Source organism: Tenrec ecaudatus, chromosome 15, assembly GCF_050624435.1.
Source record: "Tenrec ecaudatus isolate mTenEca1 chromosome 15, mTenEca1.hap1, whole genome shotgun sequence".
Taxonomy (NCBI): Eukaryota; Metazoa; Chordata; class Mammalia; order Afrosoricida; family Tenrecidae; genus Tenrec; species Tenrec ecaudatus.
Window position 1 is genome coordinate 65,128,749 of NC_134544.1, and position 27,811 is coordinate 65,156,559.

Genomic DNA, 27,811 nt, shown 5'->3' on the forward strand with positions numbered 1-27,811 from the left:
CATAATGCAAGATATTAATATAACTTCCTTCAATCCTATGGCCACATACTTCTTCATATAATCCAGGATCTCTGATGATTTGTTCACCATACAGATTGAACAACTATGGTGAGAGGCTTCAACCTTGAGTTAAGGTTTAGGGTTGTTAGGAAAAGCAAAGCTAGAAAATAGTACAACCTTGTCTTTTTTATTTATCATTCATTGTTTCGTTTCACTTTACCATTAATAGTCAACATACACTGTCCTTCTTCCAAGACAGATTTTTTATCACACATGGCTGACTTGATCAGAGGCTACTTGCAAAAGTAAGTTGACTAAGGTCAGTTAAAAGTCACCATTCCTTTTTTTTCTCTCCTTCTTTTTACTTTGACTTCTTCTCCTAGTCAGTGTTTTACCTGCTTTTTCATCTTTTCCTCTGAAGCTCAGGCTTCTGGGATGCCATCTGCATCTGCTTCAGTTTGTCTTTTCTGTCTTTGTTATAGTGGGTCAGGGTTGCCTGAATATCTAGAAGTCATCTAACTGGAAGAATAAAAGTAATTTTAAAGTATAAATATATTTGTTGTTGTTGAGTTACAGAATCTTAGTCTCTCTCTAACCAATAAACCTGATGTCTTTCATGAGTTTGAAATCGGTTCCACATGTTTCTCCCATTCTATCCTGGGCCTTCGAATGAAGTCCTTTTCAGATAAGTTAGTAGTAGGAGCCAAGCATCATCTAGGTTGTCTGGTCTCAGAGAGGCGGAGACTGGTGTTTGCATGGTTCATTAAACGAATTACGCTATGTGCCTTATCGTGTTCATAACTCTTCTTTCCTCCGGATAGGGAGAGATCAGTAGTTGGACCTTAGATGGCTGGTCACAAGCTTCTAATACCCCAGTTGCTATTCACGGAGGTACCATGTAGAACATTGTGTTTGTGAACCATGGAATGTCAGTTAACCTAGCACTCTGATCCTGACCCCCAAGCCCTTCAAAGTCTGTGGTTAAGTCCAAGAAGTTTTCATAACATTGATCTCTGTATCCTCCACCACAGTCATGGATATTTTTGTAGGAAGAGTAAATATACATATACAAATAGTCTCTGTACACCCTCTATATATTTGTGGGCACACTCCAATTTCTTCTCTCTCTTGTTCAGCTTGTGTGCCCTTCCAAGCATCAATGGTAGATTCCCCATTGTTGCAGTAATGTGTGTATAACAGTATCTGCCTCTCCTTTCTTTTGCTTTCCACATTTCAAATATGTACAAATTCGGTCATATTAATTTTATTCTTGTGCAACTATCACCTTCATTCAGTGTCCCCCAAAGCTTGAATTTTTCTACCCTCCCATGTTAGTGAATTTTGCCACTTTTCTACTGAGCTAGTCAGTGGCCTTGTATTTTGAATAATATTATTTTAACAAAATATTTTCAGAATGTAGTATAAAATATCTATGTTAACTCTAGAGTATACCATCCAAATTCAAACTCACTGCCATTGAGTTGATCATGCAAACCCTATAGGACAGAATAGAGCTGCACTTGTGGGTTTCCAAGGTTGTACATCTTTATAAGAGTTAATAGCCTCATCGCTCCCCCATGGAGTGGCAGCTGCATTCAAACTGCTATCTTTATCCGTAGGAGCTCAGGCATAGCCCATGATACCACCATGGCTCCTTAGAGCTCATTGTAATATAATATAATTGAATTTATTAGGAATAAGGCATAGAATAGCATTTAAAGAGATATGATGTGGATCAATTCAGAGAGAAAAAAAGGAGAAAGTATGGTTTATTATGACATCTCATTAAAAAACTGATGCAACAAAGTACCCAGAAGTACGCCTGCTGTTTTAAAATATTTAGTAAGTACCTGCACTTAGTTTTCCTGTCTGAACATCCATCCCATGCATCTTCTCCTGAAGAACCTCTTAGACTCACAGATGCTGCAAGAAAGGGGGAACATAGGAAATGGCTCTGTCTTTTTGTGATGCTTCAAATTCTTCTCCAGGAGGATGGTCTTTGATGAGAGTAAGGATGCGTACACTGTGGCAGTTGCTCTTCTCTGTTTAGAATATGCAGTGAAGGTAGACTTGCAAGAGCTGATAAATAAAAACAAATCTAAATGAGAGTAATTTTACTCTAGTTGCCAATGTAGTCAATACATATGCTCTTATTTCTATCCTAGCATATTTCATTCTCTGTGCTGTAATCTTTTTCTTTAATTATTTCTTATTTTTAATAATTTCTCACCATAGAACCTTACTTCATTTAGAGATGATATAAATATACTTCTATTAAGGAGTCTTCGTCATGTAGTCATTAAATATTAGGCGTTGGGAGCAAAACTAGGCTCTCTACTCCTATAAACAGTTACATTCTCAGAAGCCCATAAGGGGTTGCTATGAGTCAGCGTCGACTCAATGGCAGTGAGTTTGGTTTGGTTTTGGACTAAGGAGAGTACATCTTGCGTTCTCACTATGATAGCAGACCTGTCTTAGTGATAGATGACATAAATTAAATCCTCTTACTGTAATTCAACATGAGCTTTTATTTTGGGAGAATTGATGTCTTAAAAATACTCACTTGGTATTAAAAATTTTTTTTTAGCTGTTGACACAAAGATCCAAACTAAAATTCACTGCTGTTGAGTCAATGCTCACTCAGAGGCCTTAGAGGACAGGGTAGAACTTCCCCCTGTGCGTTTCTGAGGTTGTAACTCTTTATGAGAGTCTTTCTTCTTTACAGCAGCTGGTGAATTTGAACTGCTGCCTTTGAAGTTAGCAGTTCAACTCATTACCACTAGACCAACAGGGTTTCTGTTGACCTTCAGATAAATATACGAATATGTGTTTGTGTGTGTGTTTCCTTTTGAGAGTTTTATATTTATTTCTGCTTAGATGCGTACAAACTACCTACATGTGAAAAAGTATTTTCCATTAGCTAATATATTTCTCATATTTCTGAGCTCAGATACGTTCACATCATTTCTGAGAGAAGCAAAAGCACGAGGAGTTTTATACCCAAAATGATTCTCAGGAAAGCAGTGACCCTGGCCTAATACAGAATTTGGCTCATGAATGACCAAAGCATACATTATACTTACAATATTTATATTACTGTCATAAACATATCTGTTCTAAACAATGTTTACAAATACGTTTGTTGAATAATGTTATGTGCTAGGTACCCTGCGGGTTTTATTCTGACATTTACTCCATGGATTGCACAAGGACATTATTACTTAACTTATTTCTAGACAAAGAATCTTAGGCTTAGGACGTTTAACTTCTCTTCCTGTGGGTCTTTGCTTGGAGCAAGTAGCGCTGGGATTTGCATGCAGGCCTTCTGACTCTACCTGTTTCGGAATTATGCCATAATGCCTTTTATATAACGAGAGAAAGGGCCATACACATGCTCATGGATGCATAAATATTATATAGTAATGTAAGAGATGGCCTTTATCAGATTTTAAAATGAAAATGGTATTCATGTGAGTGGATTGTTGCCTTGACTTTTGTATTTTTAGTTTGATCAACCTTCCTTGATGATTTTTACAAGCTTGTTATTATCTATTAAGCCACAAAACTATTTGGAAGAAGAATACATTTCTGTAAAAAAGTAAAATTCATATTTCTTTCATAAGCTCACCCTGGATATTTTATACCATGTGTATTAAGGCATACATTTAACATCACTTAACTTCATAGAAAATATCATGGATGCACAAAGAGGACTATCTTCTGTTGCTATAGGAACCATTTGTGCTTTAAAATGGTTAATGGTTAAAATCAATTCCATTATTGTTTTAGTCAGTTAAATAGACATGATATTGAATATTCAGACATAAACCACTAAAAATCTTATAGAGCACGGTACAGTTTAAGATGAGTTTGAGTTACCTTAACTTAAAAATTAAGATTTATTTTGGAGTGATGAAATAGTATTACATGTCCAGGGAGATTGTAAGATCGATTGATTAAATAACCAAGACCACTTAGTGTTATATGGTGTGACCTGGCTAAATCGACAAATATGTAAGGAGCTGGCACTTACCTGGAACACAGCATAAGGTTGAGTAGCAGAGGGAAGCTTTCTCCTCTGGGATTTAAGATTTTGTTCTGAAAACTGATTCCCTCCTAGGGGCAGGAGAGAAAGGCCACCAGCTTCCGACCCAAGAACATGAATCCTGGGAAGGCACTCACTCTCTTGCTGTTCTCATTCTTCAAGAGGTTCCTTTGTGTCTTTGCTTCCATGTGTCCAAGATTAAGCTATTAGAAGGTGTTTGGGCGGGGTTTGAACTAGGCAGCCCTGTTTGGACTAAGCTGAAGCAGGTCCCAGCCTTGCATGTGCTTCCCTGCACATCCCAAAGGTCAGCAGCAGATGGCGCCAGATAAGATAACCAATGAAACATGTTCAGGGTTCAAAGAAAGTCACAAGGAGTCTACCAGCAATTCTCCGAGGATCCAGACCCCATATACTAATTGCCACAATCGCCATACATTCTGCACCACCCCCTTTGAAAACCAGCGCCCCCAGATGCTGAGCATGACTTCCCTGACCTGTTGGCCTAGGTCACGGAACCGCTTCTGGGAGCTCCCCCACTAATAAAGCTATAGCTGGTTCTGCTCTCCCTTGTCCTGTCAGTTATGGCTGTCGGTCTCCCTGTACCTCCGTTTCACCTTTACAGAAGGCAGGGAGAGAGCACCCTCATTCCACAACTATTCTGAGTGAGGTTTGAGAATCCATGTCGTGGAACGAGTTGCCTGGGAAGTTGGGACAGTGCTGAGATCTCTAGTGTTTCCTTGTTCTCTTCTTTTCACAAGGGTGGGTGGGTGGGATATGGAAAAAGCTTTGTCTAGATCACTTATATATTTCTTTTCCCTGGAAGTCTTAGAAGTTGTTTTTTCCTTTAATCTGCTTACTTAGAATTATGTATTATGTATGTGCTTAAAAGAGACTGGAACTTTTAAGCTGGTCTCTTCCTGGGATGGAAAGAAATTTGACTTTTGCAGCACTTGATTTTTTTACAGCTTCTTAAAGATCTTATAAATGCCATGGAGTATGAACTGTGACTCTACTCCTAGCACATAAGTTGGAAAAGCAGCTTTCAGCCACTGTGGCCTGAGCCTGACAGCAGCCTGAAGAATTCCAAGAGAAGATGAACTTTAATACTATAAAGCAGATCACGATCCTCTCCTGCATCTCTTCTGCTTATAAAAAAGTCAGCCCTTCCTTCCATCCATTCAAAGGAAAGGGTATTGGGCCTTGTTCTGGAAGAATACATTATGTTGAACTCTGTTATAAAAACTGGTGGCCACTCAGAGCAAAAGTGAAATGACAAATTAACGGAGCTTCTATTTGCTTTTAAGACAAAGAAGCAAATAATTGCTTCTTTCTTTTTTTTTTTTTGCCTCTTTTTTTTTTAAGCAGTGCCTATTTTCTGTGCTCTAGGAGCCCTGGTGGTGTAATAGTTACTTGTTGGGCTGCAATCTGCAAGAACTGCAGTTGCTCCACAGGTGTGAGACAGGACTTTCTATTCTCATACCGACTGACAGTCTTGGGACCTGCAGAGGCAGTTCTACCTTGTCCTCTAGAGTCACTATGAGTCGGCATGAACTCAACCGTGTTCTTTTAGTCTTTTCTATGTCTAGGTTTATACGATGCTAGGTCTATATGTAGTTGTTGCAGGATAGAGCTGGTACCTCTTAAGTGTGGCTCCACTTTGACAAACTGCTTTCCCTCTTCCTTTGACCTGGGACCTTTGACAAATAAATGGTCAGATTATTTAACAGAAAATGAATGCCATGTTGATGAAGTGCTTTCTTGATCAATGTAGTATTGCAGTATTTATTAGGCAGTGACAGAGTTAGCAGTTTTCCTAGGAAATTTATCATAGTTAAGTTAGTCTTTTATAAGTACAAAAGTCATTTTCTAGTTGGTTCCTTACAGATATCTTTAAAAAAAACTTTTGTAATTGGCATTGTGAACATATACAGAGGTAGTTGTCCCTGCTAGCGACCATCAGGTCACCCCCAGCTTGTACAGAACCCAGGCACACTTGGCTCAGACTCTTGCGATTCTTGCAAGTAGATTGCCTGGCCTTTCCCCTGGTTGATCTTACTCTGGAAGTTCTCCTCCATTCCGCATCACAGCTCCATGCAAGCCTTGACGACAGTGGTTCTCTGCCTTCCTGTTGTAGTGACCACCCAACCATAAAATCGTTTTTGCTGCTACTTCATAACTGTCATTTTGCTACTATTATGAATCAGGTGACCCCTGTGAAAGGGTCATTCAACCCCCAAAGGGGTTGGGATCCACGGGTTGAGAACTGCTGCATTAAGAGATGAGTGATAGCTATACTTGAAGTGAATAGTAATGAATTTAAATGTACTCATTATCCAGCTTCAACAACTCAAACTGCGTGGCCAGTTGTCTTCTCTATGTTTCAACTTGCTGCCCCTCTGATTTTTTTCAAATATCACATAATTCAGTCATTCAACCATATTTTAAAAAAATGCCTGGAACCATCACCACTATCAATTTCAGAACATTTCCTCTCACACCTGTTGTTAGCTTCCCACTCTCCCGTATGCTCCCCTGCCATGCCCCTGTTTTGTTACTGCCTCCACAGATCTCCCGTTTCTGGACTTCATGTACAGAAACTCATACAAAATAATATGGGATCATACAAAACAATGCAGAGCAAGTGAACAATCAGACAAATTTCCTAACAACAATGGCTAGGCACAACATAGAAAAACCTCAATCAAAGGGAAAGGATAAAATATTAAAACCTTTAAAATTGGTCCAAAGGGTGATAAAACGACAGGATGGTACATTTTAACTCAGGTGCATTTTACATAACGGACTTTGCAGTGCTCCCTGCGTGGTAGATAGGCTATTCACGTCCTTCGACGATGGTCAGCGAGGACCCACCAGCGATGTAGTTCATGTGGGGGTCCTGCTCGTGGGTTTGGGGCTTCCACTGTCATCCATAGCCTTCTGCAAACTGAGTATTCACGACTTTAATGCTGATATAGTTCCTTCTCTCAGATTTGGATTTTATTATTTATAGTCTTTGGATCACACAGGCTAGAAGCCTTTAAGATCCAAGACCCTATTCCCTCTGATTGTTTGAAGCAGCCTCAGGCATTATATCATGGAACTTATGTTTTAGTATGTTTCTGTACAACAGAGGTTTGCAAAAATGTTCCTCTATAGGGTCAGGTGGAGATATTTTAGACTTTGAGGCCCGACACACTTTCTTCTAATGAATGACCTCTGCCATGGCAATGCGAAAATCAGACATATTTATGAATACTGAGATCAGAATTTCTTCTAATTTTCATTTTCAAAAAAACATTATTCTTATTTTGATTTTTTCAAGTAAATGAAAATTGAAACCATTCTTAGTTTTCAGGTTGCTTAAAAACAGAAGCTAGTCTGATTTAACCCATAGACCGTGGTTGCCAACTCCTGTCCTAGTAGGTAAAAGCCTTTAAAAGATTAGAATCACTATTGAAATTCAAGAGTAGTAGATAGTTACCAGATTTCTTAGTTGTCTCATACTGTTATTTCTTCTATTAGTTTCTTTAAATTGAGATTGAACTCAAGCCCGTATTTTTCAATTGGATGAAGATTGTTCTAATTTTTTTGTGTGTTCAGGTTATCCATTTACACTCCTCCCTCACTACCACCTCCCCTCATTTGTTTTTTGTTAAAATGGTTTGTTCTACAGTTGCCCACATTTTGAATTTTACTAATTGCGTATTTTAGTATCATTTAACATATTGTCCCAAGTTGCATATTTTATAGATTGGATCTATTTTTGCTATGTTATTAGCCTTTGAATATGATCACCTCTATTCATTCAGTAGTGGTTTCAGAATGGCAGTATTTCTGTTCTATCAACCTTTCTTTGTTTAGTAGCTAGAGTACTCTAAAAGAAAAGATTCTTCCATAACACCTATCTAGCTACCCACATTTATAAATTCTAAAAATAAGATGGCATAAATGCTTGGTATCTCATTTAAAACATATCCTAAAACATTTCCTAAGTAGGCTGCATGTTGTGCTGCTAATTGCAAGCTCTGTGGTTCAAACACAACAGTTACTTCTCAGAGGAAAGATAAAGCTGTCTGCCCCTGTATAGACTTACAGCCTTGGAGATTCAAAGGCAGTACCTGCCCTATAGGGATCTCATGAGTTGGAATCAACTGGCTAATGGTGGCTGTTTTGTTTTTGTTTTCACTCTTTTCTGTTTGGGAAATTCATACTGATAGTTCAAATTCAGGACTGCAGAGTGTTTAACCTCTTTCATCGATATTATTTTCTTCTTTCAACTGTGCTTTCTGAAAGATTTTTTTATCTTAAGGGATACTGAGTGGGAAAAAATATTTTGGTCAATTATAATCATGATGAGCCTGGTCTTTTGTGTCATAAATTGTATGTCCCAAATGGATGATCACAAATCATTTTTCTCAGATTAAAGTACCATAATTAAAGTTTTAAGAGAAAGGGAGTCAGGTGCAAACAAAACCTTCAATCTTATTGGAAATATCAGTACTGACTGGGACAGTGAGTTAAGCTTTGGTCAGCATTGAACTAACCATTTTCCCCAGAACAAAAATGGGGCATTCTGCTTTCATAAAGATTTCCAGACTTAGAAACCTTAAGCTGCTGCTCTATTTGCTCCTGTAGGATTACTGTAAATTTGAATAGAATCAGTTTGACTCCATAGCAGTGAGTTTTGAGCTTGACCTGGTCAACAATTAGATATTTGACTTTAAAGCGAAGAACATCTCATTCCAATGGTGTTTCTAATTGTAACATATACTATGTATATTATTTATGTGTTGTCTATGACAATGAGCTTAATATTTCAAATTGATAAGTATTTGAATTAGTTTGTCTATGGTCTAGAAATGCAATGGTCAGTACTGTCTATCATTTATATTTAAAATAAAAATGTTGGTTCAGCAAAGCAGTTTTGTTGAGGTGTTGCCTTGGAGAAATTTGTCTTATGAACAAATGAAGCAGTACACTGATTGGCCATTTAGTTTACTGTAAGCTACTTTTGGCAAGATATATAAGTCAGACTCTAAGACATTCATGTAACACTAGAAACTCAGAATTGACAATTTAATGTTATTTTAGATGTAATCATCCAAATCTTCAGGCTCTTCACTTTAATAAGCGGTGAGGGAGAGACTTGACTGCCATCAGACTCTTACAGCTGTGGTCGCAGGCTGGTGTACAGAACAGTACCTCTGCAGGCATTTCATTGTCCAGAGTCAGAGAGAGACCTGTTATTTCTATCTTCTCTGAAAATGAGCAGAAATCCGTAGGTTGATATTCCCATGTTGGTGTAAATTTTTATTGCCATTTTAACAATTATTGTATGACATATTTATGTTTTGTTTATTTTGCATTGTGCTTTATTGTTAAAAAGGGAATTGTGGTATGGCATATTTATATTTAATTATTTTTAAACATGATTTAAGGCCAAGTTAATTAGTTAAAAATGACAGGGGTTGTTTAGTGATATATTTATGTTTTGTTAACTTACAAAGATTTGGGTAATGTTACATTCCATTATCACTGAGTACATTATCATAAAGTGCACAACTCAATTTAAGAACATGTTTTATGACTTATTCGTAGTGGTTGCAATTTGGGCTACGTTCCAAATGTTTGGTAGTTCGAAACCACCAGCATCCCCTGAGGAGAAAAACTAGGCTTTCTTAATCCTGTAAACATCTATGATCTCATAAACCCACAGTAGTGATGGGGGAAGGGATCTCTGAGTCAGCCTTGACTTGATCGCAGTATATTTATTTGACTGGTTGTTTGTTTGGGTTGTATACTCATATTATCTCGTTTTCAAGGTTAGAACAAGTCTCTGATGTCTTTTTTTTAATTTCTGTTTTTTTAATCATTTTATTAGGGGCTCATACAACTCTTATCATAATCCATACATACATCAATTGTGTATGATGTCATTTTTTTACTTCCCCACTGATGTCTTATAGTTAATGTTTTAACAGCATTACAGAAATATATATATATTTCTAATTCTAAGTTCAGAAATTCTGTATTTAAACCTTCACATTTTAAGGGACATATACCTACAAGTTTAAAGGCATTAAAACATCATACTAGTGTTAAAAGCATTATAGGAGTTTACTTAATAGTGGCTTATACTATGTGTTTTTAAGAACATTATGGAGTTAGATTTATATTATATAATATATTAGCCACAATTCCCCCAGGCCCTGCTGATAGTGTTAGTGATGCATAGTAGTAAGAATTACAGTCATTATCTTGCAATTGGGCATGTTTGAAAATGGGATAGCATAGACTGTTTCCTCTATTGGATAAAGCAAAGTTCAGGTTACTCCCCGTCAGGATGGCTGAGGCAGGTGGACGGATGATAACCCCTTGAAGCTTGTGTGAGCAGAGCAACCCCAAGATGCCTAAGATTGATTGACTCCAAGTGCTCCTGACCTCCCAGGTCTCAGTTTCTTTCCATCATTGCTCTGATTATTGTAATTGTTTCTGAAAGATTTCATATGTACCTTTTTGCTAGTAAATTACTGCTCATTTAGAAGTCTTTGAGTTAGTCTATTGAATAAAGAAGGTTGTGAGTCTAAGTTAAATAACTAACCATTCCTTGTCCCTCTTTCTCAGATGTGCTCTTTTAAAGATCCTGTTGCTTTTATAAAGATCTGTATTTAACCCACTAAGATCATTTCATCTTGGGCAATCTCATTAGAGCTCTTTTATTAAGAAAAGATGAACCAGCAATTTACTTAACAACCCTGCACATTCAGGGACCATGCTTCGCGTCAAGAATAAAGCATTTTGTTCCTAACAATTGTGTTCTAGCATTCTTCTCAAAATGGACTCTAATATTTTCGAGAAAAATCTTGAGTGCCTATTCTTGGTCATTTATCACTTCTATAATACTATTAAGAGTTCTTGGCAGGACTGCCTCTTCTAACTCTGAAAATTGAAAATAAATTGGGTGACAAATTGCTTTCTGCCCAGTATACACTTTCATCATTTTTGTTTCACAGGAATAACCAAAAGAACCCTGGTGCTGCAGTGGGTCAGCGCTCAGCTGCTAAGGGAAAGGTCAGCTGTTGGATTCCCCAGTAGGTTTATATGAGAGCAGCACTGACCATCGACTTCTGTACATATTGCAGCCTGGGGCAGTTCTACTTTGTTCTAAAGGACTGTTGTAAGTCGGGATCACTGGGTGGCACACAGCAACCGAATGAAGAGAAAAGTTCCTTCACAAGCCTCTGTACTCAGTAGTAGCATAGAGATGCTGAACTGTTGATCACCTCTAGCCCTCATAGAAATGGGCACTGACCACTATTCCCTGGAATTGCCAAAGTACTTCTGGTCTGAGGAGGGGAACCTGAACATCTTAAAAACTTAGGGCATAAGTTCCTTTTAATAGTTCCAGCAAGCTTCCCAGGCATATTTTTGTCATCAAGAAACAACCAGGTGAAGAGGTGGGGGAAAAGGAAGTGTGTTAACAAAACCCCAGGGATAAAGGAACAACAAGTGATCCAAATTAGTGGTGAGAAGGGTGTAGGAGGCCTGGTAGGATGTGATCAAGGGTGATGTAACAGAGGAATTACTGAAACCCAAATGAATGCTGAGCATTATAGTGGGACAAAAGGAAAGTAAAATGAAACAGAGGAAAAAACTAGGAGGCAAAGGACATTTATAAAGGTCTAAATAAAGGCATGTACATATGTAAATGTATTTATATATAAGGATGTAGAAATAGATATATGTGCATATATGTATAGGTTTAGTATTAAAGTAGCAGATGGACATTGGGCTTCCACTCAAGTACGCTCTTAATGCAAGAATAAGAATACTTTGTTCTATTAAATTGGCATTACATGATGCTCACCTTCCCAACATGATTGCTGAAGACAAAGTGGATGCATAAGCAAATGTCATAAGAAAAGCTGATGGAGCCCAGCTATCAAAAGATATATTGTCTGGAGTCTGAAAGGCTTGAAGGTAAACAAGCAGCCATCTAGCTGAGAAGAAGCAAACCCCACGTGGAAGAAGCACACCACCTGTATGATCATGAGCACTCATAGGGATCAGGTTTCAGGCATCAGAAAACAAAAATCCATACCATTGTGTGCTCACCTTCCAATAGGATTGCTGAAGACAAATGGGTGCTTAAACAAAAGTGGTGAAGAAAGCTGATGGTGCTATCAAAAGAGATAGTGTCTGGGGTCTTAAAGGCTAGAAGGTAAATAAGTGGCCATCTAGCTCAAGCAACAAAGCCCACATAGAGGAAGCACACGAGGCTACATGATCACAGGGTGTCAAAGGGATCAGGTATCATCAGAATAAAAATCAGATCATTGTGAATAAGGGGAGTACAGAGTGGAGACACAAAGCCCATCTGTAGGCAATTTGACATCCCCTTACATAATGTTCATGGGGAGGAGATGAGCCAGTTAGGGTACAATGTACCAATGATGAAACATACAACTTTCCTCTAGTTCCTCCCGCCCCCCCGCCAACTATGATGATACCAATTCTACCTTACAAACCTGACTAGATCAGAGGATGTATACTGGTACAGATAGGTACTGGAAACAGGAAATCCAGGACAGATGATCCCTTCAGGACCAGGACGAGTGCAGAGAGTAGAGATACCAGAATGGTGGGATGGAAAGGAGGAACTGATTGCAAGGATCTACATATATCCTCCTCCCTCTGCGATGGACAACAGAAAAGTGGTTGATTAGAGGCATCAGAGAGTGTAAGATATGACAAAATAATTATAATTTATAAAGGGTTCGTGAGGGAGGAGGGAGCAGAGAGGGAGGGGAAACAAATGAGCTGATACCAAGGGCTCAAGTAGAAAGCAAATGTTTTGAGAATGGTAATGGCAACAAATGTACGCACATGCTTGACACAGTTGGTATATGTATGGGTTGTGATAAGAGTAGTACGAGCCCCCACTCACTCACTCACTCACTCAATCACTCACTCTCACTCACTAATTCAATCACTCACTCTCTCACTAATTGACTCACTCACTAATTCACTCTCTCACTCACTGTCTCACTCACTCACTCTCTCTCACACTCACTCACTCTCACTCACTCACTAATTCACTCACCCACTCTATCACTCACCCACTCACTCACTCTCTCACTCTCACTCACTCATTCTCACATTCACTCACTCACTCACTCTCTCTGAGTCACTCACTCACTCTCACTCCTTCTCACAGTCACTCACTCACTCTCTCACTCACCCTCTCACTCTCTCACACTCACTCACTCTCTCACTAAAAAAAAAGAAAGAAAAAAAAAGAGTAGTACGAGCCCCAAATAAAATGATAAAAAAATAGTGAAAAGAAACAACCAGAAACTAGGCAAACTTCCAGCCTTTGTGGAACTTGTGTTCTTATGGGACAAGATAGACAATGCTGTAATGTTTCAGAAAATTCTATAGTTTGAGCAAGAGATCACAGTGGACTCTTCACACACACAGGTGTGCGCAGTTGTTTTGAGGATACAGGGCATCCCCTCATTTCTTCTCCATTAAGCTAGATATGGGTTGTCCCTTTATCCTTGTTATTTGATAATTGAGCTAATGTAGAACCTAAAATTACTAATTGGAAACCTTTCTCAACATCAACAAATGAAAATATTAAGATATAAATGTCAGCATTTTAAAGAAAATGAATAAATGGGATCTTCTCTTCCATTTTAAATTCTGTCTTCCTTATTTGTGTTTGGGCATTTGGTTTGCCTTCATGTCTGATTTGAGGATGGCGGGGCGAGCCCCCACCATTAATCATGGGTTCAGTAAGCACAATTGTACAGTTGACATATATATAGTCATAATGTATATATATAGTCATAGAGAGCATGAGAGCTAGAAGAGAGAGTCAAATAATGGAGTTGGACACATTTCATGGTAGCATGCTCACCTCCTGCATGGCCATGGTCTTACTGGCCAGCTTGGCACACAACGTGGGCCTAGGTGAGGTGGGGCGTAGAACCAGCAGGAGGCTCAAGGACCAGGCAGGGGGCTGGAGGACCCCATCAATTGCTAACCCAGAGTTATATCTCCTTGGGGGGGGGCCGTGATTACAGGTAACCACACGTCTCAGGAATGGGCAGTACAATAGGTATATATATTATAGGAAGGGGATGAGCTAGGGCTGTACACATGATAGGGAGGGTAGGAACTAGAGGTATACATGTGACAAGGGTGGATTCTAGATTCATGATGGTGGTCTAACCTTGGTCACCCTTGGGTGGGCTTGACCTCTCTGGGGTCTCATATAAGGAAACAGACTTCTACTATCCTTATCAGGAGGGAGTGGGCCCTACTTGTTGGAAAAACAGTGGTGACTGTTTTCTCTAGATGGCTGATAACCCATAGGGAGAATAACCCCTGACCTACTTCTGTTGACCTCCAAGTTTGTAGTCATTCACAAGCAGCTAAGTTTGGCATATATTTGGGGGAGACCACTTGGGGGAAATCTTTCTTTGTGGATTTGTGAGTTTCCTTCTTTACTTGCCTCCCTTTCCTCTTTCTTCCCCTTAATTTTCACGTCTTCTTATTTTTCTGTCCTTTTGTTCTCCTGCCTTGTTTCCTGGCTGATTCTCTGTTAATTTTCATCCTATTAAATGAGTCTGCAAGGGTTCCCAGTCTTTAGGAATCTATTATAACTTAGAAATTTCCCAAAGTTGGATTTTTCTATTTGTATGAAATTACTGAAAAAACATAAAATGAAATTATATGCATCCCTCCATGTGACTAATCTTATAGGATATTTAGCTATCGCAATGAATGAATGGAATGCCCAATTCTCAATATTCAATTTAGAAGTACTACATGCTCTTCAGTTAAGTCATCATGACTGTACTTAATAATGCCTAATTTGGTTCATATATTTTATTTGCAGGAATATCCACTTATAGATATTGAAGGTTTACATTTAAAGTATATCCTTAGCCTGTGGACAAATGTCTACAGTGTATACTTTATTTAATAAATGATGGGGCATTTATTCTTGAAAATATAAAAGATAAAATTAGTTTGAGAATACTATGTAGAAAAGAGTGCTGGGGGCACAGTCAAGGATTTATTAAACTGCTAACTAAGTTGGTATTTCAAACCCACCCATCATTTTGGGAAGAAAATTTAGGCTATTGGCTCCCATAAATATTTATAGCCTCACATTCATAATGATAGTGGGTTTGTTTTATTTTAATAAGAAAATTGTGGGGTACTGGCCCCCACAATCGAATGGGTCCAGGGGGCAGTTGTGTAACTGAGTGTTAAAAATAAAGTGACAGACAAGATAAAGCATGCAATTAATTGCTCACCTCCCTGATGGCCATGATCTCAGCAGCCAAGTCTGCGCAGAGAGAACCGAATTTATTTTCAATTATGGCCTATATAGACTTAGGGGAAATGCAAGCCCCCCCCCTAATTACATCGTAACAGAATGGGGTTGCACAATAGGCATACATGCAATAGGAGGGGGACAAGCTAGGGGTGTACACACTATGAAAGGGGAGGCACTAGGGGTACATCTTTGACAAGATGGGCAGACTCTAAAATCAAGATGGCAGCCTAACCTTGACCCTCCATGAGTTGGCTTGACCTTACCTTTGGGTTCTCCTTCAGGGGAATAATCCACTATCCTTAACACTTAGGGTGGGACAGACAATAAGCTCTGATTGCTCTAACTGGCTGATAACCCTCTGGGAGATAACCTTTAAGCAGCTGACCTCCAAGAGTATGGACTTTGACCATGTGTTAGCAAGCAGCATATTAGGTTAGGCAAATATGGGGGACACTTGGGGGAAAATCTGTCTGTATCCCACAGAAAATCACTAAATTTGTTCCATTAAAGCTATGAAATCCTACAAAAAATAGACTATTTATGTTTGTTAATACTTGTTTTGTTGTACAAGATGAGATTTTATTTTTGTCAACTGTTTTAACGTTCTAGTGTAAAAAGGTTAATGATTTTGGCCAATTCTCTAGCCTAAGTTTAAGTGTTTATGATACTCAAAAAATGTTAGAAACTTCCCTGATTGTAGGAGCCATTTATAACACAAGTTCTTATTAATGTCTTTAACAAAACCCCTTCTGTAACCTAATAATTATAATTGTTAGAAATTCAAGGAAATGTAGGAGCCCTGGTGGTAAAGTGATCAAACACTTGGCTGCTAACCAAAGCATCAGTGATTCAAACTCAGCAGTCACCACCAGAGAAAGAGAGGATTTTCTGCTTCCATACAATTCCTACGGAGCAGTATTTTTGAGTTGCTTTGAGGCAGTAATGAGTTTGGTTTTTCTTTGGAGTCCCAGGAAATAAGATATTATCCTAATATCTAAATGTATAGCAATACGTAAATATTTCCATAAATGGGATTACAGTAAAAAAGTAGAAAACATTAAAAAGTATGTTTATTATAGCTAATGATAGGACAATTTTCTGTCATGAAATAGGATAATGCAGAATTTGTTGCATGTGTTAGTGAGAAATGTGCAGACCTATATAGAGAATAGGTCAAGAAACTATAGCTTTATGTTGTCATACTTTTGTTTAATAAGATTGTGTGGCTTTATACCCTTTGACTTGCCTCTGTCTGCTTTGGGTTACTTTTGTTTTCTAAATATGCTTGCAATCAGTTTCATATTCTCTGTCATCCCTTTTTTTGTCATTTTTTTTACTCAAATCTCTAGGGGGGGAAAGCAGTCCTTAGTAGGCCTCCTACACTTTTTTCTTCAGCCCAATACAGGCTTACTGATAAATTTGTATCATTCATTTGCTTGACTTTCCTCTCTTCATTGACATCAGGATGTTATCTATATACGTGTATGTACATGTTTGGGTGGGTATTCAGTGTGTCACATTCCCTGACCCTGACCCTGACCCTAACCCTAACAAACCTGTGTTCTGCTTCGCTGGGCCCATCGCTTGCCCTCCTCAGAAGCGCGAGTCTGTGTGGAAGCCATTGTACTGGTTCTGTAAGTCCACGATCACTTCTGGTTCTTAACTCTCGCAAAGCTCTCCTCTGTGGCTCTATTTCATTCTCCCTCCTTCACTATGAGGGAACTCCTGTGTGCCCTGCAAGTCTTAGTCTTACGAATGCTTGAATCCACATAGTGTGACTGATTTAATAAAAATTACTTACGGTTTTTTAGAAAGACATAAAAAATTTTCAAATCTTTTTATTGGGGGCTCATACAACTCTTATCACAATCCTTACATACATCAATTGTGTAAAGCACATTTGTACATTCGTTGCCCTCATCATTCTCAAAACATTTGCTCTCCACTTAAGTCCCTGACATCAGCTCCTCATTTTCCCCCTTCCCTCCCCACTCCCCCTCCCTCATGAGCCCTTGATAATTTATAATTTATTATTTTTTCATATCTTGCACTGTCCGACGTCTCCCTTCACTCACTTTTCTGTTGTCCGTCCCCCAGGGAGGAGGTCATATGTACATCCCTGTAATCAGTTCCCCCTCTCCACCCCGCTCCCTCTATCCCTATGCTGATTATAAAAGGAGCTATTTTGGTACTTTGAGTTAAACCCTGAGCTAGTAATGGTTTGTTCAGAAATGTAAGCTCTTTGTGGGAGAAAAATGAGGGAAAACTTATCTGTTCCTATAAAGATTCAGTCTTAAAACCCCAAGGAGCACTTATACGCTGTCCTGTCGGGTCACTATCAGTTGGTATGGATTCAAAGACAGTGTGTTTATATGGATTCTAAACTCAAATGTCTGTGCCTGTACTTAGTTGTCTAAGCTGCTCAGAATTTTTCATAAAGAAGCTCAGTCTAACTTTCTGTGTACCAAAATACACAGGATTAAGAAAAAAAGAACAATGAACGTTTACATGAGGCGTTAGTACTGTACAGTTGCTAGTTAAAGGCAGGATCCATTGCAACAAATGCATCTGTGGCATGAAGATATGGAAATTCTGAAGCAATGTGTTTGCCTCTCTCCTAAAGCTCATGAAAAATGAAATGAATAGATAATGGGTTTTTATTATCCTTTTCAAGTCCCTTTTATATATTCATGTGTATAAATCCAAAAAGGAGTATTTCGTAGTTTTATTACAGCCAACATGAATAGAATAACATTCTTTTGAATAACTATCCTTTTGAAATAGGCTTATTCTATTAAGGAAAGCATTGCAAGAAGACTGTAGATATACTGTAGAAGCATGTGCTTACTGGATTCTTGCTGTAAATAACTACATACATAAATAATTGGGTGGCTTATTGTTCAGTAAGCTTCTCTTTTCAGATGTGGCATTTGCCTTTCATTGCTGTCATTGTTGTTAGGTGCTGCTGTGTCAGTGGAACAAAAGAGCAATCACTGTACACTAGAGCAATCCTGCACTAGCCTCATATTAGCTCTCTGTCCCAGCCCACCCTTGCAGGCAGGCTCTCTTGTCTTTTTCACTGTCCTACTTCCTTATCAAGCATGACGCCCTTTCCCAGGATTGGTCTCTCCTGATAAGCATGTCCAGAAAAGTACATGAGACAAAGTCTCGCCATCTTGTTTCTAAGGAGCTGTATTCCTCCCAAGCCACATTAATTTGTTTATTGATTTGGAAGTCCATGACATTTCCAGTACTTTTGGCCAGAACCATAATTCAAATACATTGATTTTTCTTACTCAATGTTCAGCGTTCACATGCCTATGAGGCGATTGACAATACTATGACTTGAGTCAGGGGCACCTCAGTCCTTGCTGGTCAGCACTTTCCAGAGGTCTTATGCAGCAAATATACCCAATGCAACCTGTCATTTGATCTCGTGACGGCTGCTTCCATGAGCATTGATTGTGGATCCAAGTAAAATGCAGCTCTTTACAACCTTTATGTTTATCACAATGTTATCTATTGTTCCCATCGTGCAGATTTTAGTTTTTTATGTTTTGTTACATTTTAAGTTTGAAAAATCACAAATTTAATTTTATGAAATGGTAACTCCAGGGTTATTCATTAAAGTTGGAATTTGAATGTTCATATATCTGGGGGAGAAAATGGGAATTAAATATACAGAATAGAGGAACATTCCTCCTATTAAGTCTATTATATTAACGATGCTAGAGGCTATTGGCATTTTCTGTCAGACAAAATTTAGGAGCTCGACTAATGAAAAACATAAGACCACATCTTCTGGTTCTGATTTATGATTTTTTGAAGTACTTAGCAAGACTGCTTGATAGACAATAAATACTAAGATAATCTTGATGAAGCTTTCTATTGTGATAGTTCCTTCTTTGTGGGTGGAATTCTACTAGTGTAGCCTTCCCAGCCTCTTAGTTTCCCAGAGAGAAGCCTTGGGTGTCTACAGCGAGCCCATTCCTTTAGGAGGTAATTGTTACAGGAATGCTGTGTCTCTCTTCTGGGTATCTTAAAATGTACCCCAAAGTATGCTGAGGCCTTGCTATGTTCCAGAATGGTCTGTGATTGTGTGTGTGCACATGTTTATGTGTTTGTTGGAAAGTCAGTATAATGAAACCATTTATTATTGCCTACAAAAACCATATTCTGATTCTCAGGTTTGTCAGTATTAAAGCTGGAGTTTGGTTCAATGCTCCTGCCTCTCCCTTTAAGCTAACTGCTCAGTGGGTTCAGAGCTCAGGTAGGGATATCTGGGCAGTCCTTTTGCTGGTTTGGTATACTTGCATAATCTTAAATTTGCACAACAGCTCGATCAGTGCGGTACATTCTCTCTTTTCAGGTCTCCCTGACTTGGTGTTGACTCTAGGGCAACTTACAACAATAAGGCACATAGGAACATGAGGTTCTAAGAAAACTAAGTCCAGTTGATCTAGGCCTATAATTCCCACATTCGTGCTCATTAGGATATATTGCCCAGAAGAATTTCACAGATTAAATATTTTAGAGGACTTGCAATAATATAAATCAATAAATAATACAAGTGAGCTTTATTATTTTGTAACTTATCCTTTTGTTACCTATAATCACAAACTTTTGAGTGTAACCTGTAATCCTTCAATACCTGGCCATTTGTCTACTAACGCCAGTTATCCTGGCTGCCTTAACTTTTTCTAATAAATTTTGCTTCAGGAATGTAACCTCCTTGTTTATCTGGTAACCATACATGCCCTTCAGATCTCAGCTCAAATAGCTCTTCTTCAAATTAGCTTCCCACTGACACCATATTTAAAGTGGTCCACGTTGTGGATTCTGCGACCCATCTGATCACCACTGGTGATTACGTGTCTATTTCAAGTCTGTGATTCCACTAGATCACAGATTCATAACTACAGTAACCACTTTTCTTTTGTTCACCTCTGTGAGAATGCAAATGTTTGGTGCCCCAACATTATTGCTAGGGGATAAACAAATTGACATTGTGCTGAGTATCATCCATTAGCCGTTAAGTGTGTGCCTTTTTTTACATTCATAATACAAATAATATGCTAAAGACAACCTCTTCTCCCATAATTATGAAAAAATATTTTAGAACTAATATCTGCAGCCTTATTTTTTTACTTTAAACTATGAAAATAAGTCAAGAAGTATTGCTATAAAACTATAGAAAGCTCTGACAAACTAAAGGTATCAAATATGAAGTTATTCTTTCTGAACATAGCCTCCATCTAGATTGCTACACTTTTGACTGTTTTACCGTTTCCATCTCCTAACCCTTTTCTCAAAGAATTCTGCCTCCTTTGATATCTGTAAGTCATAATGGCACATGCCCATCCTTGAGGGACTCACACCATGTTCCTTTTGCATGTTCTCTGGGTTTGGGGGCGGGGGTGGGGGGTGGGCAGGAGAAAGAAAGTTGAAAGGGCCAAGCTGGTGCTATAGGGGATTGGGGTAAGGTTTCCTTGTGAAATTCTCTTAGGACATCTCTTGCTAACCTGACAGAGTGACTAAGTGCATTCTCATGATAGAAAAGAAAAAATAATTCATTGACACACTTTCCTGACCTTTTTCTTATGAAGCGATTTTCAATTCTCATAAAACTTAATGGTAAGCCTTTTGTTATGTTCTGTCCTTTGTGAAACTCTATAAAGATGACACCTATGGAAACTCCGAAACAGTAGGCATCCCTTTCTGAATTGACCTCTCTGTTTTTAGTTTAGGTGGCCCAGCAGACCCCCTCAGATAGCACTGTTTCACTGGACATTTGTATTTGAAGGCACACTAGAAAAATTATTACAAATGAATTACTGATAGAAATTTTTCCACCTTCATCCACTGACAACAGAACATGTTTAAACATTTTATTTGGAATAAATTCACACAAGTATGGATAAAAACCCTAGTAGTGATGCATTTTGACTTACCTTGCATAGGAAACACCGAAAGGATCTCCAAGTAGAAAGAGTAAATACATTTTTAATTTTGGAGAAAATAAAAGACCAAGCTCTACCAATGGTGGAACTTGATTTTGTGGTATTGAGAATATGGGATGTAGAGAAGAATTTCTCTCTTGGTACATGTCATTACCAATCAATATTTACTCATCTACTTCTGCTTAGTTTGTATAGCAATGAGGAGCATCCTAAAGCCAGGCCACATCCGCTAGGCTCTCTTAGGCTGGCCTCACCTTACTACCATCGAGCCAGTTCCAGTCCATGGCAGCCCCGTAAGGAAGGCACACCTGCCTCTGTAGGTTGCAGACTGTAACTCTATGGGAGTGGATAGCCCGTCTTCCTAACTTCCTTCCTTCTTTCTTTCTCTCTCTCTCTCTCTTTTTCAATTTCTTTTTCTCTTTTTCAGTTTTATTGGCACATCATCCACATCATACAATTCAATCGTGTCAAGAAGAATTGTACAATCGTTACGACAGTCAATTTCTGAACTCCACCCCCTATGACTGAATCACCTTTATAATGAGAGGTGTAATAGCATTTAGTTCTAGTGCTCCCTCCCCCTCCCGCCTTCAGTCTTTACTCCTGAAATCCCCTCACCTTCCCCATCACCCCCCTACCCTCCTTTTTCATCAGTTATTATCTCTATACATCCACTCTGTGCATCATAAACTATTAAACCCAACGGAAACAATGAAGAACAAATATGAAATGAAGTGGTAAGGACAAAACAATAGCAATATGAAGATACGAATATGACAATGAGCAGAGGAAAAGACTTCCATCAATATCCCAAAACCCAGGATCAAGGAAGAAATCCTTGTACCTTGAACAAATTCAGCTTGGGTCTAGACTCTAGAGCAAGGCCAAGTATTAAATTGTATCCAGCCTAACCAGGAGTACAATGATTTTTGTTTGATAGTAAGGCTATTCCAGGCCTTTCCCTGGGGCTAGTGGAGGAATCTGCCAGAAGCTTAATTTGACTAGACACTCTGCAGATGGATTTGGGGCTCCCTCTCTCCCCTCTGGCCTTCCACAAACTAGGTGTTCACAGTTCAAACTCTGATACTTTTCCCTTTGTCATATTTAAATTTTGTACTTGTCATCTTTGCGTCACATGAACTGATGTGCTTCTTCCATGCGGACTTAGTTGAGTCCTCAGTTGAATACTTGATCGTTTGAATAAAAGCTTTTAAGACCCCAGACACTATTCTGATTGACAGCTGGGCACCTCTGTTCTCTTCACCACACTTTGCTGCAGCACCCTTATCTTCAGTGATCATTTCATGAAGGCGAGTATTGAGCTGGACCATGTTATCAGAACTAACTGTTCTTGGATTGGGGCACCCGGAATCCATTTGCTTGCCCAGGGAATATGCACAACTGAAGTTTACTTTGCCGTTCATGTCATGACACATTGAACCCCCATTTGGCCCAGTACTTTAGCCAGCAACAACCAACCAGCAAGTAATGAAGCAATCAAACAAAAAGAAACAAAACAAAACAAAGCACTAAAGGCATGGAAACAAAAGCCAATATAAACAAACAAAAGATACAACAATGTGGACATCCCTCTGGGATACCCCCATATTTTTTGCCTGGGCAGTTGGTTGTTTCTAGCTGCTGGCTGAGGTTAGCAGCACTATGCGTAACCACTGTGGCACTTGGTGTGATAGAATAGGGAATATCTTACTACCTAACCTAGGCTTTTAAATGTTATTCTTGATAAATGACTTGTTTATTCAAGTGTATTAAATGAGGTCAGTAATAAAGTAGGTATGAGTTCCTTTTAATTCTTATATTAGTATAAAAATAAGGTAAAATATTATGAAAGACCAAATGATGCTTTTCTCTTTCCTCTTACTGCACTGATTTAGCCTATATTAATTTATTGAAGGGGCAAAATAAGACATTTCCACACACTTAATTTTGCATCACTCCATTGTTGTATTGTTGACCATGGCAGATGTTCAGTTTCTTTGTCAGCTGTTCCCATGGAGCAATGGCCCAAAGGAAATAAACATTGAAACCAAGGCCGGCATGAAAAGAATATCCGTGATATCCCGTCTTACTGTTTTGATATGACAACTGATATGGTTTCTTCTGTTTCCCCCCCCCCTTCCCTTTATACAGGGTATTGACGTACGAGATGCACCTCTGAAGGAAATAAAGGTGACTAGTTCTCGGCGATTCATAGCTTCATTTAATGTTGTGAATACAACAAAACGCGATGCAGGGAAGTACCGCTGCATGATTCGCACTGAAGGAGGTGTTGGAATATCAAACTATGCAGAATTGGTAGTCAAAGGTATTTAATATACTTTTATACCCCCAAATAGTCTATTAAAGCAGATGCATTAGACAATTTGTAGTTCACTTTTTGTTTAAAGCTCAGACTTTTTAAAAAAATATTTCTGAACAGTATTTTGGCAGGAGGCTATGCTGAGGGATTGTATTTTAAGTACAGATTTTTCATATGAGCAATATTTTTGACAAACATACTTTATGTTGGTTTAGTTGTATACATAAAAATGAATGTACTCTATGCAAGTTCTTATGCCAACTCAATATACAGAGATTACAACCTTCACATTTTGTTAAGGAATGAAATTCTTCTACAGAAAGAAAATCACTTAAAATGCAAATATTCACCAGACTGGGTGATTATAATAGTAGTATGGTTAATAAAATGAAGTAATATCCATATAAAAATATTCAATCACATCACACAAACCATATTGATAATACTTTTTAACATTCACAATGCCCCACTTAGGTTCTCTTATGATATTCTGCATGAGTGAAATATTGAGGCATTATATTCAAGAAAGTGGGAAAAGAGGAAATAAACCAAAACCTAAACAGCAAAGACATAAATTCCCTTTAGCTGATATACCTGATTTTAGCCTTTTGTCACTGGTGGTGGTAGGCCAAGGATTTTATAGTTTTGAACTACTATAGCAATATTTGTCCAGGGAGAATAATTTGACATTAGATGTATCACAAAACATTTTTAGACAAGACGTATAATGGTGGCTTCCTTTACTTTCCTCCCTACTATTTGTTAAATCTGGGAGGTAAAGTGGATTTCTTCTGGATCGGCTATTACTAGGCTCTTATCATCCAATTTCTCGATATATAATGTTAAAGATTGCCCGAGATAAATCCTAGAACTCCATTTGCCTATGTGACCGGGGGCTAGTAGTTTATACTTTTGGTGCTCCCGTTTCTTCATATAGAAAATGGATCAAATGATGTTACTTGCCTCATTGAACGATCACATGGATCTGCTGAAAACCAGTGCAGTACTTAAGCAAGGCACAGAGTAAGCTGCCAATATGCATTAGGGCATGATGGACTGAGGATGGTGATGGGGATGATGCTTACTCTTTGATATATCTGTTAGTAGTGTTCATAAGGAATTCACACACACACACAAAACTACCTTAGCTCACCCATTGAAATATTAAATTACCTATATTAAATCTGACTGGCAACATTGTCCATGTTGCATAATCTGTATGTGATCTGGGCATATGCACCTGTTGTAAAATCAGAACATTAACATTTTGATTGTTAAGCACACATTTTAGAGAAAATGTTTTTCAGTGAAACCACTCCAAGAATTATTCATCTCAGACAACAGCTAGTGTTCAGTTTAAGGAAATACACATTTGCTGGAGTAACGTATTTGCCATATTAGTTTCATGTATACTTTGAGTTGTGGTTAAATTTCACCTGACCTGTCTGACCAATGTTTTCATTCAAGTTTAATACCTACAATAAAACTAAAAACGGTTCATAGTTGCACACATTGTCCCACCTGATGTCTGTCTGGGAAGTGAGGAGTCATAGTGAGAAATGTGGCCACGGCGTTACCACCAAGCCCAGCAGAGCCCCTTAGCTGTCCCCATGGCTGAGTTCCCTATTGTTATGATTATGTTTATTATCCTCTTGGACTAGTTCTTTGCTATTGTTTTTCTCGTCTGAGTTAAATAATACTCTCTAGTTCTAATGAGTGGCCCTGTTATAAAAACACCAAGCTTCATTGGTGATCAGAATAATACAAATCTAGAAATTTCTCAAAAAAATTTCCTCCATGGAGAAGTTCATTTGTTGTCATAAGGGAATATAAGATGTTTTATCTACTTGAACAACAAATGCAAAGAATGAGTGGGTTTTCTTTTTTCCACTTTTGGATATCAAATTTTTCTAGCCCATGACAGTGGAATGGCATGTTGACTCACTATGATAAAAATGCTCAGACGCTTCTTCCCATCTCCATACATTGCCAAAACAAGTGACAAAATGGCATACAGCTATGGCTTCAATCTGAAAATTGACTCTTCCTCCATTTACAGTACAGAAGTTTTTCTATTCATTTCTTTGGAAAACTAGATCATCTACTAGGCACCTTTTGTAAAGTATTTTCTTGAAACAATGTTGTAAAAAGTACAATGATATTTTTCTCAAAACAAAACAAATAAACCTCAATGCTGTCAAGTTGATTACAATTCATAGCAACGCTGTCGTAGTAGAACTGGCCTTGCAAACTTCTCTGCTTTTAAATCTTTTTAGGAGCAGTTGGACAACTAATATATAGCAATTTTATTTTTGTATATATGTTTAAATTTTTTCCTTATTGACTTAATTTCAAATTAGTATTATCAAGTCCTTTAAATTTCACTTGTGTCAAGAAATATCTTTAAAATTTTTTTTATCATTTTGTGTAAATGAATATGTATTCTTAATTTGGGGAAAAATTCTCTAAAACTTAAAAAATTGGCTAATTCATATGCTGATTCTTTCTGTAAGCCAAAAGTACTTTGGGACATTTCTCACTAATTTAATTTATTTTCTATTTTTTTCCCTAATAGGGAGTCACTGAAGAAATATTTTAGGACCATAAAAGACATTAAAACCACATCTATTTTACCATATGAGCAATAGTTTAATGAATTGGCGAAATTGCTAGATTCTGACCTTGTTCCCTGAGTTGTATTTTGAATGGCAGTGCAACAGCCTTTGCTAGTTTTGCAACTTGAAAGTAATTAACTGCTCTTTCTGCCTTAGGATGTACAATAAAAGGTTCATTTCATGTCTTGGTTCAAGGAATCGCCTATAATGGTATAAATTGATGTTAAATCATTGTGAATGAAGTCAGAATTGTTTGAGGAAAAGAAGAGCCAGCAGAAAGTTTTAGTTTATTAAAGTGTAAGAATAGCATTTTAGTAAATTTATACTAAATTTGCATTTCCCTAAATAAAAATCTGTATGACTTATTACCATTGTGTCCAAAAAAGAACAAGAAACCCAGTCCAACAAAAGGACATGATAAAAAAAAAAGATTAAAAAAAAAAAAGGACATGATACTGCTCTTTTCTTAATTCATTGATCTAAGGAGAGCTGGCATCGTATCAGGTGCTGCTAACTGCCCTGAGATTCTGTTCATCAGGACCATAGTGAGCATCAGTGTGCTGAGTCTCCCAGGGTAGGGGTGTGGGCGTAGTTGCAGTGTGCAGGCCTGTAACAAGACTGTAAGCTTTACTTTGCATTTGTATGAGCTAAATGAAGAGTTAGGAACAGAAATACACCAAAAAGGCACAAACCACCTGAGACAATATTTCTGGTATGAAAACAAACAGAACTAGATTTTGACTTCCTGCAGTAGTTATAAGTTAGAACTTATGGTGTTTCCTACAGTTGTCTTATTTCCCATGATCATGTCTGGTATGCCCTCATAGTGACATTGCCTGGGAAGCCATGCTTGCTCCTAATACTATTTATATCGAGCTTAAATTTTTTCTCTTCTCCAACAATGAAATTCAGGTTTGAAACAATGACAGGAGTTTTCATTGGGTTGAAAAAAGGATTGATTTCTTTTTGCTATTGATTTGTTAGTTTTATTAAGCTGAGCATAGCTTGTGCTGTGTGTACTTCAGAGCTTCCTTTCGATGTTCTGCTTTAATGATGTACTCAGAACAGCAGAAAGGTGCACTTCTTTGTTCAGCCTTTTTAATTCTCTAGCTGGATGAGCAGGCTATGGATATTTTGGGGGAAACAAGTTTTACTGAAATTCATTAATAATGAAATAAACTGAAACTTTATATTTTAGATAATGTTTCAATATATCAATAAACAATATTTTTAGAATATTTGGGGGGATATAAATATAAGGAAAGTGAATTTATTAGTATGACCAACAGATGCCTTGATAATTTTGAGGACATTCTCAATAAAACTGTTGACAGTGAAGGACCTCCTAAATCTTTACTTCTATTGCAGAAGATAGCTTTTACAAGTTATCATTAGTGGAAAAAAATAAAAGACAAGTTATCATGAGTGTGGGGAAAAAAAAGGAAAAAATCCCCCCTGTCATTATAAAACGAGAAAAAACAGTAGGCCCAAATAAATTAGTGTATACTTATTTGAATA

At 38.0% G+C, this 27,811-nt stretch overlaps 1 protein-coding gene across 7 annotated transcripts in view; it reads left to right on the forward strand.

The window, feature by feature from the left end:
- Positions 1 to 27,811, forward strand: part of PTPRM (protein tyrosine phosphatase receptor type M) — a 901,381-nt gene that overhangs the window by 368,500 nt on the left and 505,070 nt on the right. For all 7 annotated transcript variants that reach the window (XM_075533118.1, XM_075533119.1, XM_075533122.1 and 4 more), the window contains one exon: positions 23,510 to 23,684. In XM_075533118.1, coding sequence (XP_075389233.1) covers positions 23,510 to 23,684 — 175 coding nt within the window. The remainder of the gene's footprint in view (positions 1 to 23,509; positions 23,685 to 27,811) is intronic.